The sequence below is a fragment of the Fringilla coelebs genome (genome assembly GCF_963513975.1).
Source record: "Fringilla coelebs genome assembly, chromosome: 12".
Taxonomy (NCBI): domain Eukaryota; kingdom Metazoa; phylum Chordata; class Aves; order Passeriformes; family Fringillidae; genus Fringilla; species Fringilla coelebs.
Genome location: NC_140038.1, coordinates 6,705,266 through 6,724,267, shown reverse-complemented (window position 1 = coordinate 6,724,267; position 19,002 = coordinate 6,705,266). Strand labels below are relative to the sequence as shown.

Here is a 19,002-nt window from a genome sequence, read left to right as displayed (position 1 = left end):
CCAGCTAATGGCCTGAAAACTTAAGAGAGATGGCTTGTAGTGAATCCTCATTTGCCTTGTGGGACAGTGCTGGGAGTTAAGCAACAGCAACTGAACCAGGAAGCTCAAAACGTGACATACAAATTTAATTTCCCTCCCATTTTTAATTGCATAATATGAATAATTTTTGTTCTACAAAAAATTAAAATAATTCTACTTTTGATTGACAAGAAACTACTTTTGCAGACTAGACTGCTCAAATATTTGAATTTTTACGCAAAAAGAACTCATTCCATACTACCAAATGATCTCTCTTCTTAAAAACCTGGTATATAACAACTTATTTCTCTACAGTAAAAGAGTATTTCACATTCACCTCTGTGGACAAACAGCTCCCAGTGCTCCCTTCTGTGTGCAAGACAGTAATTCCCACACAGAAAAGGTACTGTTAACTAGAGCCACATCTCTAAACAGATGTAAGAGATGCTCTATTGACACACTGGGTTCAATTTTCCTCCTTACACAATGACCACACTTACTCTTTGGCACTCCCTCAAAAAGGCATGTCCAGGTATTTCTAGAGGAGCTGGTGGGATTGGAGGCTGGGGCTGGCACAGTTTCTGTGCTGGAGGTCACCAGTGGTTTTGGAGACTGAGGCAGCTGGACTGGCACAGCATTAAAATTATCACAGCTCACCACTGGCTCATGAGCTCTTGGGGAAGGGGACTTGAGAAGTTCAGTCTGCATTTTCAAAATCTGCCCAACAGGATCCAATTCTTTGGATAACTTTCTTGGAGGTTTCTTGGAGGCTTTTTTCCCCTGATCTGGGGTATCTGAGCAGTCAGTGACGCTTGCTGAAGGACTCTGGGCAGGGCAAGGAGATCTGACAGTCTCTGCTGAGGTAGAGGAAACAGCTGGTGGTACAGCTGCCTTGCAAGGAGCAGTGGTTTCATATTCTGAATCAATCACCAAACGCTCTTCATCCGTGTCACTGCCACATAAAGAAGTGTAAGTCTCTTTTTTCTGTGCAGCATCAGGCTCTTTCTCAGAACTCACTGCAACAGGTACAGGACTTAATTTTGGTTCATTGTCCAATACTTCCTTGGTCATGACATCCTGTGCTTTGTTCAGTCCTGCCTCCACTGACTGAAAGCTTTTACAAGGAGAATGTTCTCGAGGGCTGCAGCATGGAATGCCACCTAATGATGGAAGCTGCACACTGGCAGCACATGCTTGCTCAGAACCTTCTTGCTCAGAAAGGGTGTTTTTCTCCTCCTCATCTCCTCTGTTTATGGCAGAAAAATTCTTTCCCCCCATTTTTAGGCCATGAGATAAAATCTTAGTAGTATTACTGGATGTAGGAAAAGTAGTTTCCATTTTACAAGTTCTTGAGAGCTTGGTTGTTGCTCCAAAAGTTTCAAGTTCTGTAACATCATCATCGAAGTCCATCCCTGTGTCATCTGGAGGAGGAATTGTCCTGCTCTGGTAGGTGTCAGGACACACCTTACCACAAGGATGAGAAAGTCATAAAATTAAAAACCACCAAAACAATAAAACAAACCAAGAAATGAGATATTGCTGAACTGATAACACAAAAAAATGTTCTACCATCCATATTTCACTGTTAGGAAAGAGGATCAACAATTGAAAAACAATTTTTCTTGCTTACCACTGAATATCTTGGGTCCTATGAGTTTAAAGGCCTTTCTAAAGAGTAAAAGTTCACAAAACTTCTTCCACTGAAAGCAAACTGATCAAAAGGCATTTTAATGAAGTAAATATTAAGGCTGAGATGCCCATGTAGAAGCACTTAAAGGATCTAGACAGGGTCTGTAACTCAGAAAAACCACAAACAGAAAACCTTAATCTCCCTTTATCACAGGAAAAGCTACTCAGGAATTTTAACACAGGTTTTTGGTTTTGCTTATTTTTACAAATATGTCAATCTACATACATCCCACTGAAACAGGTTGTCCTCAGCTGGTTTGTCCATTGATACATCAGAAATTGGAACATAAGATGTTTTAGTTGCTAGGAAATCCATTGGAATTTCATGGAAGATTTGATTCCTCTCTCGTACTGTCATTTCTTTTTTCAGCAGAGGTGGATCAACATAAACCACTTTAGCTGGTTTGCTACCTTTCCAAGAATGAAAAGAGTACATATTAAATGAAAGGAAGAAATACTGTTGTATAATTTAAATAATAAATCTTTCAACTTCCAATTACAGTCAAATCCACTGCACATACATACCAGAAAAAATGAAAAATGATCCCTTCATTCATTAACAACAGAAGATAAAAGTATGTCCAGATATGGTGTGAATTATTGTGATCCTGCAGCAGCAATACACACCACATTAATAGCTGAACATATTTCAAATGCAGTTCTAAGTAGAGAATTTGTAAAATAAGAACAGAGGATTCATCATTTCCTATACAGCATCATATCATCAAACGTATTGTTTTCCAAAAATATTTTTTCTTCTTCCTTGTTTGAAAGTCAATTCCTTTTTAAGAATTGCCCAAGTGATAGCTGCAGTTTATTTCTCCTCTAATCAGTTAACTCTGCCCAGTTGCCCAGGCTCTGCTGCTCCACTCCTTTGTTCGCACCTAAAAAACCATTTATACATCTGAATCCCCCAAAAACAAAAGCAATGCCCTGCCCCTCACAGCAGAGAAAGCCAAGGAACGTGGTGAACAGAGTCTCCACCGTCTCCCTGTTCTACCAACAAAAGTAAATTAAAGCAAGGGGTTGGTTACAGGGAAAAGTGGAAAAGGAAGGCACAGGGAAACCCTTCAAGAACCACTGCATATTTCTACCACCATCTGAACGCCTTTCAGGTGTTAATTCTGGATCCAAAAAATAGGTTTAAAAACTGTAATGCTGCTACAAAAGGAGTCAGGCATTATGTTTCCTGATAAAGTCATTTAATTTACATAGGAAAGTGAAAATTTGTAAATGTTGCAGGTATTTGACAGCTTCTTTACTATCTGTAAGTCTGCTATAGAAACTTGTGCTAGAAGCACAGAAGGACATTTCAACACAACAAACATTAGAAACACTTGAATAAACCATACTGTGTCAAAAAAAAGGTGCATGGGAGGAAATTTATATCCAGATTACTGAAGAAGTGCTTGACAAGTAAAGCAGCCAGGTGATTTCATGAGCTTATTAAAACATTCTCTGTTGCAACTGAAAAAATTATCTTAATGGACATGCACTCCTTATTAACTATTCTATGATGTAAACAGAACCTTTTAATTCCAGAAAATGTTTGCTCTTTGCTTTTTCATAAAAATTCAGAATTTCTCTGGTTCTTTATTTTACTGAAATCAGTTCACCGAATAATTTTAACAGGTTCCTGCAGTTATTTTCTTTCCAAGAACAACAACTCAATTTTGGAAAGCAAAACTGGTTTTAACATTGTTTGTTTGTTTTGTTTTGGCTTTTTTTCCCCAGGTGGAAAACAGCTGAATGTCCAAATCCAACATTTACTAACTGTAGAGGTTGATATTATTCTCAGTAACAAGGTGGAAAAGGTATAGGGAACAATATCCAGTGACTCTGGATCAGCTTTCCAGCTTCTCTGGACACCACCCCCCCCCCATGGTTTTAAAAATAAAAACATCCCTTACCTGCAGCAGTGACCATTTTAACACAAACTGGAATTTCCCACTGCTCCTTGTAGTTCAGTCCATGATTATTCAGTAAAGTAAATAATGACTGATCACTTAAAACAACTTGAGGACAATATTTCAAAGCAAGTTTTTCTGCATTTGAATCTGAACTAATATCCTAAAGAGAAAAAAAGAAAGTTACTTTTTCCAAAGTTGTTCTTTTACAAAATACACAAATTTAAATTTACAAGAAAAACTCCAAACCCAACCAAATATGGATATATACAACCCCTACCCACCAAAAAAGTCCAAAGACTACCACAGGCTTCAAAAGGAAATGAAAGAAAAAGAACTTCCCTGAAGGTTTTCAGCTGAATCTTATGCATTCACTTTGCAGCATAAGAAAACACATATTTTAAACTTGTATTTAGACATATTTGAATTACCAGGTTGAACAGGAATTTAGATAATAATGAAATATGGGAATGTGCCGAAGCAAAAAAAATCCCCCAAGCCAGATGAACTCTCAAATATACACTACAGATCCTGAGTCAAGCAGCAGCACAATAAAGACATCTAATACTGAAACATGGTTAAAACTGCTCAGTTGTTTCAATACTGATTAGATATAAAGAACCTTAAAAGAAATATAAACCCATCAAGAATACAAATTGGGAATTGAAATAATAAAATGGTTAAATTTTACAAGTATGTATTTCCATGAAGGAAGGAGGCTGGGAATGCTCATGAGGCAGAAGAACATCATCAAGAACTAGGAAAAAAACGGAAGCCCAGGAGCACTGAGGACCATAAGAGAAGTAAGAAAAACCCAGCTATGTTCTTTTTGCTGCCACCTCAGCCATCATCAGAGGGCTCAGTTTAACATCTTTGAGGCTTATACCATTCTCCTGCATCACCTCTGCTCCTTTCTTCAGCAAGTGTCTCTGAAATTACAGTGCTGCTATTGAAAGCTTGGTTTTTGATATGTGAACAAACTCCTTAAAATAGCTGAGGAAAAGTGATGTGGAATAAACAGTCAAAAATCTCAGTTCTACAGAATGAAAACTCCCTGATTTTTGCAGTAGAAGAACACAAACAGAAATACCAGCTATTTAATGGTCCAATGTAGTCTAAAAACTGTTCAACACATACAAAGGACCAGACTGCACTTCTGTACAAAAAATGCCTTAAAAATCACAATAAAAGGGTTACTTACATTATGCATCACATGAGCCTTTTTTTCTGGGGTTATAATAGATGTAACAGTGCCATAGTCTGTGGGCAGCTGAACAGGCATGGAAGGGAAATCTGTTTTATCACGTCTTGCTGTACCCTGGGGGAAATCAAGCAGCATCAGAAAACAGCTTTCACAGCAATCATGCTCACGCAACACTGCATTTCTAAAGAAGAAAAACATTAGAAATTTACACAGGTGCACTATAAAGTTACGTGATATGCGAAAACACATTATTAATGCAATCTTTTTATGGCAAAGATCAGACTTACTACCAAAATAATTTTATTAAAAATTTAATTAATAATTTAAATTAGAAATTATAACCCCTAACTCAGGAGCTTGGTAATAGTTGCAAAAATCCCTAACCCTTGCCTCACACAACTCTGATGTAATTCTACTTACTTAAAACCCCCACAAACCAAATCTGTGTACATAAGGTATTACCATTGCAAGAAGATTTTTTTCCAGCCTAAAGGTCAGCTGTGTATGAAACTTCCCTCCCATGATACTCATGATCTCCTGCAGGGTGTAAACCTCTGGATACTTCTGCACACGTCCAATACATGCACGTAGCAATTCCTAACACAAAAAAAAAATCATTTATGCATTTTTTTCTTTCATAAGAATGAGGGACTTTGGGGGGATTTTTTGATTTTGAAAAGCTTTTTCTGTAATTTCAAGTTGCATTTAAAAACTTACAGATACCTATAATACTCTCACAACCACTGCTATGAGAACTGCAATATATTCCAGATTCTCCTCAGCTCTTCATAAGCGAGGCTGACAATGTATGCACACAACTCAGGCCAATCATTAAAAACATGCAGTTTAGTACAGTCTTAAATGTGCTAAACAGGTAATTTTCTTTTTAGTTATTTATCTTGTCTTTTAGAGGAAGTAGCATTTTTCTGTGTTACCACCCAGCTTACAGTAAGCCTAGGCAAAGGCCACAAAGGTAAAGGCATAGGATGATTCCATTGGTGTTGAAACTCACTGTCCTGTCAACTCTACATAATTTTTTACAATACCTGAATTAAGTATTTAGAATATTTAGATTTTATTTAGTAATTAGAAAGAGTTATTTCTTCAAGTTGGTTAAAACAAAATATGGGCCTCAATTTTGAAGTCAGGATATTAACAATAAATAGGACTTGAAGTCCAGAGACACATTTTGTGACCAGATGACAAGATACAAAATTGCAAAACCAAACCAAATATTTAGGGGGCAAAAAAAAAAAGAAAGCAAGGTGTTTGTCTTCACATGTGCCCAAACTCTGTGTTAACTCACTAATGGGAAAGTTTAATGAACTTTTTTCAAAAATGTGCTAAAAACCCAAGAATGATGCATGAAGTTGCATTCATGTTTGATCTTAGAATCATCAAAGTGGATATTTAACACAGAATGAACTTGCAGAAGGGTATGATTAAAGCCTCAGTAAGTTCCAATTAAAGTCACTTTATAACATGCTACTGTGACACGTTACTAAGCTTTCCTGTGGAGGTAAGCTTAACATTCTGCCCAGTATATCTAGGAGCCACTTCTCAATGGAAATGCACACTTAAAATGCAGCTCCTCCTTTCCTGAATACAAAGAAGCAATTGATTTATTTGATGAATAAATAGTTTTGCAGTGATTTCTTCTAGGACATCTTTTTGGCTGCAATGAAGCACAGGCCCAGCCCCCTGTGCAGAGTAGGGGAAATGGCCACTTCCCCATCCCATCCCAACAGAAATCAGCAGGGCAGGGAGCACCACAACCATGAGCACTACTACCTAGCCTGATCATGACCCCAAGATGATTTTTCAAGAAGGGCTGAAATTAAGCGTGGCATTGGTACCTCAGTATAACGTAGGGCATCTTCAGAGATGGCATCATAATCCTGGGCACAGCTCTTTGCAGCGTTTTGGGCAAATTTCATAAATTCTGCAATTTCATTGTTTACTACTTCTTTCATTTGCTGGGGGAAGGAAAAATCTATTTTTAAGACAAAACAGAATCCTCCATACTTGACATATAACCAACAGAATTTCCAGAGACAGTACAGGTATGATATGAGGGAAGGAACAGATTCCACTTGCTACTCAATTTGACAAGTGTTCAGCTTCAGTTAAGTAAAACAGTTTTTGCAAGGTCTGTTTCCTTTAAAAAAATCCCAAACCAACAACACACCATCCCCAACAAACAGCAAGTTACCCTTGATACAGCGATTTATAAGAGGTTACAAGACATGGTTGATGAAGTTTACATGGCAAAGTCACAAAGAGTTCTGATTTCATGACAAATTATAACAACCACACAGTAGTTACTGATGTGCCTGGAAACAATATTTCCATTGTTACAGCATAAAATAAGGCATTAATAAGGAAGCATGGGAAACCAAATGCAATGGCTCAAAACAATTTGCTGATTAATTACATTTTACAGGACTCAACTAAAACTATGCTTCCAGCCAACACGAAGGTGGCCCAAGTCACACACATGGCTGAGGCTCAGCAGCACGGGGAACTCAGCCTTGCCCCCTGTGAGCACAGCAGGGCAGCACACAGGGCCCTCCCCTGCCCGTGAACACAGCTCCCAGAGGCTCAGCAGCACAGGGCAGCACACAGGGCCCTCCCCTGCCTCTGAACACTGCTCCCAGAGGCTCAGCAGCACAGGGCACTCAGCCTTTGCTCGGGTGAGCACAGCAGGGCAGCACACAGGGCCCTCCCCTGCCTGTGAACACAGCTCCCACAGCTGGCAAAGATCACATCAAAGGGTATCCACAGCCTAGCAGCACCTAAGACTGCTACAGCCACTATGAAATGCTAAAATCCCAGCAAGGACAACTCAACTTCCTCCACAGAAAGAAAGGGGTTTTTTGGGGACTGGGGGGCTGTTTGGACCGTTATCAAAGATCTACACTTATCCTCAGTTATTCAGATCACTTTAAAAAAAAAAAGCCATAAAAGCCCAATTTCAACAAAATTACCAAATACACTTTCAATTTCTATTAAAAAACTTATCCTGAGGACTTCAAACCTTTATTACCTTTCATAATACTATGAATTCTATGACAAATTGAACTCAAAACAAGTTTTCCCCCTTTCCTTTATTCTTTGTAAGAAAAAAAATTGTACGACTCCCTCTGTGATGGTCATATGTTCATATCCTACCATGTACGTGAAAAATTCCCTTTGACTTGCTTCATTAACTTGGAAATGGTTTCTTTTTTCTGAGAACTTCCTCATCAGATACAAGTATGTCTTCTGCTCCTTCTCAGTCAAACAAGAGGTAAATGGATAGGGGAGTCTGGGTTCTGGGAGAGGATGGTCATCAGCTGGGCCTTTAGCCTCCACCTCAGGTGACTCTGCAGCCTGCATGCCACAAGCCTGCCTGTCTGCTGAAGAGTTTGCCAATGCCTCTGCATTTTTCTTTGCCTCTCTGAAAAAAAAGTAAGAAGTTAACCAATTTGCAGCTTTCACATAAATACTAATATTAATCAGAAACAACAAAGGCAGCTGTGCAAGCCTGAACTGCTCTGAGAGACACTGCTATTCCAATTCCCACCTGTGCCAGCAGACTGTTCTTACTCTAAAACTTCACCTGTACAATCAGACTAACCCTTAGTGCCAGCAGCAGGTCTGCAACTGGTTTAAAAACAAACAAACAAAAACGTAGGGTTTTCTGTTATCATCTTACCGCAGGGGTTCCATACTGTTGTCTCCTTATCACAAAAGTTTCACACCTTCTTGGTGTTTCTTGTGGGCAGCTCCTCAGAGCACTGACTCTTTTCTCTTCCCAAAGCAGCCAACTGACTGCAGTTCCCCTCTCAACCAGCCACCCCACTCTTTTATAGCACTCCTCTTCTCATTGCTTACAGCTGTGGCCTGTTAAAGTCGGGCCTGTTCCTGATCTTTGATAATTGCCCCAGCTGCAACTCCTTAGGGGTAAGATTACTTTCTACACGATCTTCATTTTCTTATATTCTATCCCCCTACAATTCTGTTTTTTTAAAAAAACCAAAATGGTGTTAACAAACTAAATATGAAACACATTCTTTGTCCTGGAAACACACATTATTAATGAAAGGATAAAGAACCTCCACATTTCATCACTCACTGGTGGCCACTGTTCAGAACCTGCAGTCAGAAAGGTCAGACTTATCAGTCAGTTCTGATAGCAAAGGAGAAAGATTTAACTAGAAGAAGCCTTTCCTTCATTGCAGAAGAAGGATATCAAAATTACTTCATTGTAACAATAAAAATTTCAGTTTTCAATGAAGGAATTCTTACAGAGTACACAAATCAAGCATTTAATTTTCTACTCTAAACAATGCTGGAATCAGTCACCAAAAATAACAGTAGGGTAGGGCAAGGGGCATGGATGTTTTAACAACAATAAAAAAGTAACATAAAGCTTGTTCTTAAAGCAGCTCCAGCAAACAAAGGCCAACCAGCCTAGCCCTGGTCTATTTAAAATAATTGTAGTTAAGAGAGGAGAATATTTAAGGCTAACAAAATGAATATTAACTGCTGATCTTGGAAAAAGCATATTTTTAAGATATTATTTCGGCAGTAAAAAACATCTCAAGTGTCATTCAAACCCAGCAGTATCACATCCACAGTTCTTAATAACACTTCACAGCTGTCTCTCTAAATATGAGAATATGTCCATCCTTGTGGCACAAACTGGCAAATTTAATTAAGCTGTAGCAGCAACAAGATGCTGACTCAGATATGCCAGTGTAAGAACATCAAGAAATTCTAGCAGCTTAAATTGGCTATATTCAGCACTGAATGAAATGGCAGCACATCAAGATCATTTCACTATGCACTGCTGTCACAGTCTTCATTGGGGTGCAAACCAAAATAATCTGACAGAGCTTTTCTGGCCATATTTACAGCATTATACTTTATTTGAGCTGACGGCTTAAATTTTTCCCCTGCATTTTATCGGCAACCCGCTTTCACTGCTTCTGCACCAAGAGAAAATACACTTTTGTAAATATCCATGAGAAACTGCCCAAAATTAGCACATTTCCTCCAGCTTTTACTTTCACACTTGCTTCAACAGGTGTAATTTCTCTTCCTCTTGACTCTGGTCACACAACCCAGCTCCATCCATTTCTGATTTTTACCAGGTGCAACCACTTTGGCCTCTTCTGGCTGTAAACCCACTCAAACCACACACAGCTGGCCACAATCCCCACTCCTGACTGTCCACTCCAGAAACTCTTCTGGAGGAAGAATCCCCCAGCAGTATGTACCAGTAACAGCTGTGGGGCTGTGCTTGTATCTTGCCAATACAAGGAAAGTTGCACCCATAGCTATGAATCAGAACAGCTTCTCTAGCTAAAGATGTGGGATGAAGCCATGGGATGTAACAGGCAGCCCCCTCCAATTGTCAGTTCATAAAAACACATAAAAAGCCATTCCCCTTTTGAACAAACTATTTCCCCACATGCTGAACTCCCCACTTAGCTGGTTTCCCACCCACATTCCTCCCAGGTTCATGCACCAGGGAGCACGTTCACCCCCCTTATCAGCTTAATAACTTCTGAAACCAAGAGTCTAAATACAGTCCTCCAAACGCTGAGATCCAGCAGCATGAGCCACACTTCTCAGTATGTGAAATCAATGTTATTCTACTTCCTCAACCTAAGAAAATATGAAAATGACACCAAAAGTGCAAAAACAACACTACCTGAACCACCTGTGTCATAGAGCTTCATTTCCCAGAGCAAAGCACTCAACCTGGACTCCTGCTTTCTGAGGTTTCCCCACAGACAAAGCACAGGCCAACAGCTGTAACAAATCCTTGTGTGCCAAACAACAGGCAGCTTTCCCCAAAACAGTATGGGGATGTATTTATGGCATGGTAACAAAGAGCACAAAACCATAAAATAATATACCTGTTTGATAAATGCCAGAGTTCAGAGAGGCTCAGAGCCAAGGAATGTTTCTCATAAAGTTCATGGGAGAAAAATACTTCTTGGCCATTTTTTGGTGGAATATCCCTAAAAAAAGAAAATTTAAAAATAAATACATAGCAAAACCCCAAAAATTTAAGGGCACATCTGCACCTGAGAAACAAAAACAAGAATTAGTTTATATGAAAAAAAGAGAGGCCACCTACACAGCGGTTCCAGATTTCCTTTTTATGGAACTTATGTTTGTACTAATGCCTTGTGTTTTTTCGAGAGTAAAATAAATATTTTGCACAGTACAAAAGAATTTCATTATTACAAGACATCAATTCTAGGTACGGTGAAATTCTGATTAGAGTTTCACACTTGCACAGGTTTATGAATCAAAACCAAACCCTGGGTTGAAATCGCTGGAACTTTTGAGAAAAATACATCAGTTTTAACTTTTCAGAAAAGATTTGTTCTTGTCTTCTACACTGATCTGATACTCTATATTGCCTTTTTATTTTTTCTAATATAGCCTTTTAAGTGAACAGGGCTTATACAATCCCAACCTCCCTAACTACTGGGAAAGGTGCGAGCAAGGATTTTGTTTTACGTTTTACCTCACAAACTAAAATCCCAACAAACCTCGCCTCTCTAGGGTTAAGGAGCCGAATTACGTATTGGCAGAGCTTTCCGTATTACAAACACGAACAAAGTCCCTGCCCAGGATCCCCGCCGGGGGTGTACGGGACCTCACAGCCCCTGAGGCGGAGCCCGCCCGGACTCTGCGCCCGGCGCTGCCCCCGGGACCCTTCGCGCTCCTCCCGCTCCCATCGCGGGAGTGACAGGAAATGGCGCACGCGCCCTCGGAGCGGCGTCCGGCGGGGCGGGAACCGAGCCCGCCCCGCGGTGCGTTCTGCTCCCGGCGGGGCAGCGCGGAGCTGTGGCCATCGCCCAGGCCTCAGGCGCGCCCGGCTAGGCCGCTCAAGGGCAGAGAGAGACACGCTCACCATGTCAGCGGCGGCCCCGCGGCCGCCATCTTGGCAAAGCCCTCAGGGCAGCAACGTCGCGGTTCTTCCTCTCACCGCCTCAGTACTCTGGCCAATCAGCGCCCGGCGCATGCGTCAGGTGGTCAGGGCCAACCAATAGGAAAACGGGCTCGAGCAGCGCCTCAGAGTGCGGCCGCCATTTTGTGGCAGGCGGGGCGAATGGTGGCGCGCAGCCCAACTTTGCTGGGAGATTTGCTCCGTGCTCGCAGGCGGAGCCTGGGCAGGAGGTGGGTGTCTCGGGCGGCACATCCCGCCCCTTCCCGGGCGTTTCAGAGGTGGGGCCCCGGGCAGAGGGTGGGTGTCCCGGGTGGCTCCTCCCGCTCCGGGTGTGCAGAGGTGGGGGCCTGCCTGTCGCTGAGGGGTTGGAGGCGCAGAAGCGCAGGGGTGCCCATGGAGGAGGCTGCCTCAGCAGCTTCCCTCCTCTCTTAGGCGTTCAGTTTCCCTGGCTCACTTCTCGTGAGCAGAGCCGCAAAATCTTTTTTAACTGATGTGCAGGCTTCCTACTGTGGTAAAATGTGGAATTCGGGTATTCTTAGAACCCATAGGTCTGGGTGATGAAAACTATAATCCTTGTGGTATTACAAGAAAAGGTGATGTCGGTCACTGCTCTAAAGACGGGAAAATGATGAGGGCAGAGTGTGTGCCTGGTGTCCTGTGATTAAAATGGAGCACTACTACACAAATACAGGAAAACCCCGAGATGATTCAGAATTATTTCCAAACCCACCAAACAAGGGGGTCTTCAGCTTGCTTGCAGATCAGTCTTAAGGACAGTGATTTTAATTCTGCTCTCTTGATTTGTTTATCTTAGAGAAGCAGAAAGGTTTTCTATCCCACTGGAGAGACACCCAGAGTGCAGCCCATGGAATTACCCCCTGGTAAGGAGTGATGTTAGTTCCCAACCCAGGTATGGCAACAGTTCTATAGCTGAATTATGAGAACTGTTTATCTTGGTGAATGTGGCAGCTTAAATCCTGCTTCAGGCTGCATCTCTCTAAAACCTGCAGTATCTGATTGTTTGGTTTTGTTTTTTTATTTTTTTAATTTTTTTTATAAAATAGTGCAACTTCCTACTGATGATCTTTGTACTTCCATGACACAAACATGAACATCAGGAAACAGGTTTCCACTGTGAGGGTGATGAAACAGTAGCACAGGTTGCCTAGGGAGGTTTTGGGGTCACCATCCCTGGAAATACTCAAAAGCTAGGTGTCGTCCTGGGCAACCAGCTCAAGGAGACACTGCCTGGGGCCTCAGAAGTCCCTGTCACCCTCAGCAGTTCTGTGGTTGTGTGAAATAATCAGAGGTCAAACCCACCACCTCCTAAGGTACAGTTTAGCTTTCCTTATGGTTTCCTTATGGGCAGGCACAGGAGGGAGTCCTCAGTTTGTCTCACTTCAGAAAAATTCCTGTGTTTTAGATAGAACTATACAGTTCTTTATAAAGCTGTTCCCTAACCTGTATGTTGGTGGTTAGGAACTCTCCCGTGACTGGGAAGACTGGGCAGGATCATGGCCTGAGGATAAGAAAATTAAATCTGTGTTTTCAGTGTCTTGACTGCTGTAGACACGGAGCTGCTGGAGAACACATGGTACTGCCTAGTGCTCCTGTTGTAGGAGTTATCACTTACACTACTTTTTTTGTAGAGTTATCTGTAGGTGAAGGCTGCTTCCAGATACAGTGCTTCAAAGATGAATGCTGGAATCTATTTCTGGATCATGGTCAGACATATAAATACTGAGCTGTTAAAAGCTCTGTCAAGACTGAGGCATTTCTGAGTAGGTGCAGAAGGAGAATTTCACATGCCTGAAGTCTTAAGACCAAGCATGCTGCTGACACATTCAGGTATTCCCAAAGTTAGCACAGCAGAGGGGAGCGGCACTTTTGACTCTTGGTGCCTAAATTATATTAAAACTTTGATACCCAAATTTTGATACCCAAATCCTCATTTAGATCTGACCTAAAGCAGTATTTCTGCTGGGAGTGCTCACTGGGAGGGTTTTGTGCCGAATTTCTTGTATTTTGCACTTGATGTAGTGAATTGTGATTTCCAACAAGACACATTCAAATAGAGGGAAGGTACATTAATCCCCGTTCATTCTGAAAAGGTTTAGAGCACTTGTTGGCCAAAAAGGGAGCTTAAAAGGTGTTTGGGGGTCATCTTGTTTCCCTGCTGCTGACAAAACATGATGTACATGCTAAAACAGCTCTAACATATGTGTAGTCTGATTTTCTATCAGTGCATTCCTTAAGGAATAAACCTAATGACCTGTAATTCACAAAACCAAGGAAGATGCGACTGACAAAAAATTAAGACAGATTTTTTCCATTAGAAGCTGAAGTTTTATTACAGGATAAGAGTACATAAAGCACATCTAAAATCGATGTGTTCAATGCACTTAATAAAGGTAATGTAATATTAAAGGTACGGTTTCTAAGTACAATATAACAACATTCATATTAGAATGAAAATTGGAGTATTTAAAAGACAACATTAAATCTCTTATTTTTACAGTCATATTTACAAAATGAATCAAAATACTTTTTTCGGGACCGAGTAAAATAACAAACTTGAATATAAGCAGGCTATCGTAAGAGTGAGTTGGAAAGGTCTATGGAAGGGACAAGTGAAGTGATTGGGTAAAGATCATTAGCAAAGGTTTAGTACAATACCACATCCTCTTGATGGCTTACATTTTATTGTGGCTAGAAAAGGAATTTATACATACTGTACACATAACAGACAGCACATATTTACATGTACAGTATAATTGCATTAAACTTGTGTGTATTTACAGAAATTTGAGCATATCACTCAACGAGGTTTTTAAGTCTGTGTGCTTAATCTTCAATCTGATGTATATTTGTAATCAGCATTTATTCTGGCGTTGGTATGTCGAGCATTTAGTAAAGAGGGAGGATAAATGTTAACCAAATGGTTTTGCATAAATATATCAAACTATTAAAACAACAGGGAGAATGTGTTCCTGGCATTGCCTATAGGTTGGTACATAAAAATTTAAGAGTGAGTCCTTCTCTCTTTGAAAATATCAAAAGGTGACTTAAATCAAGAAGGGAAAACAAAATTGTCATGGCTTATATTTAAATAAGATTGTAGCTTCAAGAGGTTTTTATAATTGTCCTGATAGTGTTTGCAGTTAAACATTCCACTTATGAAAATATACCCATGGTGCAGTAAAGTTTGTTTTTGTTTTTAGGTCAACAGTATGTTTGCTGTTTAAAAAAAATTATTTATATATATATATTCCTTGGATTGAGGGTATAAAAGCAGTGCATGGAAGCCAAGAACCATGGCTTTAAAATTCACTACCTTCTATTATCAAAAAGTGCAGTAAACAGAAACATTGTTATTAATAAATTGCTCAAAAATCTTTGCTAAAGATCTTATAAATTCAGTAATATTACAGAAAAATTCTAATAAATATTTAAAAGGTTAATTACCTCCTTAGTTAGATATTTGATATCCATCAGCTTTTAAGAATGAACATGAAAACAATATCTAGAATGAAAGGAACGGGGGACAGGAATATTTTGAAGGGTACATGACTACGTAAATTAAGGTATACATGAAAAAATAAAAACAAAACCCCCATACCTGACAAAACGTTGCAAATTCCACTTCTTAATTAACTTTAGTTGCTACTGGCTGTCCTTGGATATGTATGCATGGTGTATAAAGCATATCCAGGGACTGAATTTAGCCATCCATCACGGCAGATTTACAGAACATTCCTATTTACAGTAACTGGAGTTAAGTGTGTAGGCATGGCCCAGTAACATCCGCAGTCTGAGCGTGTACAGATCCTATTTAAAGTGAGGAGGGAGGAAGGCACCCAGCAGAATAACATCTATACATTTCCAATGCAACAACAGGATAGAATTCTCCCAACAAGCCAAATAACTACCTCCCTTTCAGACAGACAGCATATTGTAATTATTTTATACTGGCAGATTAGATGTTTTTCTTATTTTGAATACAATACAAGCAGACTCTTTTAGTAACCAAAAGGATAACAAGCTGGACAGAACAATTTTAATAACATTAATAATTAATAATGTTAATAATGTAGAAAAAAATTCTACATTTGATATCAAGTATCTGTACCGGTGAAGTAATTTTCTCCTTATTAAATATACTATAGAATAATTTATATAATGACACTATGCATTTAAAGAGAAAACCATGTCCCAAATCTTGTACTCTGATACAGGTACTTGTTGGGCATATGTTGGTGTATATATATATATACACAAATATATATATTTATATATAGTTATACTCAGTGAAATTAACAAGACCCAAAGGTGGTATTGTCTAGGAATAAAAGGGGTTTGTTTGTTTTTGTTCACAAAAGTAACTTATCTAGCACCACACATCAGAAAAACACAAAAATAGCACACTCTAGTTCTAAACAGCTATGTCTAAAATAGATTATATAGTAAAACAGATATTATACAGCATAATGTGGTATTTGATAAACAGATAAATATTTGCACTGTGTAGGCTGTTTATAGTATAATTTTATCTATACAGAATGAAAGCAAAAAGTTAACTGTATAGAGGTGAGCAGAACAACATTAAATATTATGACTCCAAAGCAGAGACAAAGTTAGAGTTGAAAGAATAGAGCAAGATAAAATGTTTACAGGCCATTACAAGTCCTTAAATTAGTAGTAAAATAAGGAATCAGTTGCTCAAGTTTAAGAAAGCAGTAAACAAGAGATTTGCATTTACATGCAGATGTCTAAAACTTGTATTTCTTTTAAATCTATGCACAAAAAGTCATTTGTTTTATTGCTTGACATTCAGTTATGGCTAGAATATTTTTAACCTTTTTTTTTTGTACTTTGGAAACAAGAATATTGTTAAAGGTGCCATAAAAATGGACAACATTGAAAACAGTTTGCAAATAAACCACCTAACACTGCAGTTCTTTATACATTTTAAAAAGCCTTGTCTGGGGTTTGTCATATGTTAAATATATTTAATCTGGGAAAATACATTGTAGCTTGAAGCCTCCCATTGGCCCAAACATCCAATACAAAAACACATCTCCAGAAAAGGAGCAGGCAGACAATACAGTTACATATAAAGAAGCAGCCAGTTAATGTCCTAATACTTCAAAGAGTGACCACTGTTCTGTAACTTGTTTCTAAATCAATGTAGAAATGAGGAACATTTTGGATTTAAAAAGGTGTACAGTACGTATGCCTTTTTTGTGAAATAAAATTCACTGTATTGCTTATGAATTCTCTGCATTAGATATAGATAGCATTACAGATCGCAAGTTCCTGTAAAGTCTGTGCATCTACATTAAGACTTTGTGGGGTAATTCAGGGTAGTGTTTCTCAAACCGAAAGTCACAACTGATTGTTTGAATGATGCCCAAGTGTTTAGATCATGATCAAAGCACCTTGCCAGGCACAGCCAGCTCGGTTCTTTGTGAAGTGCAGGTTCCGCAGCGCAGAGCACGTGCTTGTGCTGGCTACAGGAGCGCGCTGGGCGGGGAACTCGGGAGCTGCAGCTCAGCCCCACGGCCTGGAGGAGCTGCAAGGGCCGGCTGGGGACTGCACTTTGCAGCGGCCGGAGAGTTCCCAAGTACCTGCAGCATCTTGGGTCCTTCAGTTAGGAAATGCTGCCAATCATTCCAGCTGATTCACACTCCCTGCCCCAGGAAACCTAAGTCAATTCCAACACAGAGAGCCCTGTGCAGAAATATAGCTCATAGAGATTGTGCTTTCAGAAACCTTGAGAAACACTAACATAGGAACACAAGTATACATAGGACATGTGAACACTGAAAACATGCAGATGTTAACAAAGGGTGATGTCACACATCAAGTTGAACAACTTGATTGTGAAGTTCAGCTTGAAGAAGTAATAAGATTATGAGGGAAGACATACAAGTGAATATTGTGGCAGAAGAAGTGAGCCTATGAGTATTGATCTGAAGCCTTTATCATGTTTTGTTTCTTATTTGGATAGCCTACTTATTGCTATAAAGTTATTGCTATATTCTACCAATGATAAAGGCAAAAAAAAAAAAAAAGGACAAACAGCAACATTATAGATGGAAAAGGTAGAATACAGCTTCTGTTTAGATGTTAAAATTCTATTTAGTACCTGAATAAAGTTCCAGAGAAAGACTGTATATTATGTTACGTATTTTTCTCCTCAAGTCGAGAGACTTAGCATTATGTAGCAAGCCATTATCACAGTACTAGAATTAAAGCACATACTGCAAGGATTTTAAAATAAATACTCATTTACATTTTAAAACTTTTCTTTTTGTTGTTGTTGTATTTGGTATCTGTATGCATTTGCCCTCATTTCCACCAAATGATTAACTGACAGAAATACTTAAACAAAAAGAAAGTAAGAGGCTAATATTCAAATATATTAATGCATGTAACTTTAAAAGTGATAAATATTAGTATTAATAATTAAAAAATAATTCTAATAGTTATGTTTCTCCAGCTAGGGAAAATAAAGATGTTCTGTGCAATCTGAATCAGCTAGCACAGGTAGAATTCCATACTCAAGAGAAAATTGCCTATTATTTTTGGATATTGTGTAGTAAGTGCTGTTTCTGGCATTTATATTAATAGGTTTGTCTATATTGAGGAGTTTAAGAATGTCTAGGGAAAAAAATACATGCCATTTGCACAGCTTACACTGTGTAACTTGTTTTGTTCATCAAGTACAGACTGGGGATTGTCTATGCCAATCCAAAAAAAGATACTGTAATGCTTGGATCATCCCACTACACAGTTAAAACATCTTATAGGTTGTCCATTCTAAGTGTTTCATTGATGTGCAAGTACATAATGAATAGAATCCACTGTCAATCAGCAGTAGGAATTCTCTTCTGCTGAAGATGCCGGAACACCAACTGATCACACTTGCTAAGTGCTTGTCTGCCTTGGAAAGCCATTCCAAGCTAAACTCAGCTGTCAGTTTGTGAAACTGTAAGTATGCTCTCCCTATTTATTAAGCAATCTCAAGTAACCAACTGGTAGCTGTATACCTGTGAAAAAAACCTCAAAAATACCAGAGAAGTGGGGCTTTCTCCAAGCAGACACATTGGATGGAGAAATCAAATTCACTCTCCAATGTAACCAAGGTGCTAAAGTCTTGCTCATTTTGTTCAGCTGTTTACTTGTTTTTCTACTTGCATTTTCAAAAAAATGTGAAGCCATAAAAC

The 19,002-nt window shown here is 39.3% G+C and overlaps 1 protein-coding gene across 1 annotated transcript in view; it reads right to left on the bottom strand.

The window, feature by feature from the left end:
* Positions 1-11,787, bottom strand: part of ANXA2 (annexin A2) — a 60,193-nt gene extending 48,406 nt beyond the window's left edge. Inside the window, exons 1-9 of the mRNA XM_084213829.1 lie at positions 11,738-11,787; positions 10,728-10,832; positions 7,990-8,257; positions 6,675-6,794; positions 5,281-5,415; positions 4,816-4,932; positions 3,618-3,777; positions 1,934-2,118; positions 519-1,482 (exon numbers count right to left, since the gene is read on the bottom strand). Coding sequence (XP_084069955.1) covers positions 519-1,482; positions 1,934-2,118; positions 3,618-3,777; positions 4,816-4,932; positions 5,281-5,415; positions 6,675-6,794; positions 7,990-8,257; positions 10,728-10,832; positions 11,738-11,766 — 2,083 coding nt within the window. The 5' untranslated portion in view covers positions 11,767-11,787. The remainder of the gene's footprint in view (positions 1-518; positions 1,483-1,933; positions 2,119-3,617; positions 3,778-4,815; positions 4,933-5,280; positions 5,416-6,674; positions 6,795-7,989; positions 8,258-10,727; positions 10,833-11,737) is intronic.
* Between the last annotated feature and the right edge of the window lie 7,215 nt (positions 11,788-19,002).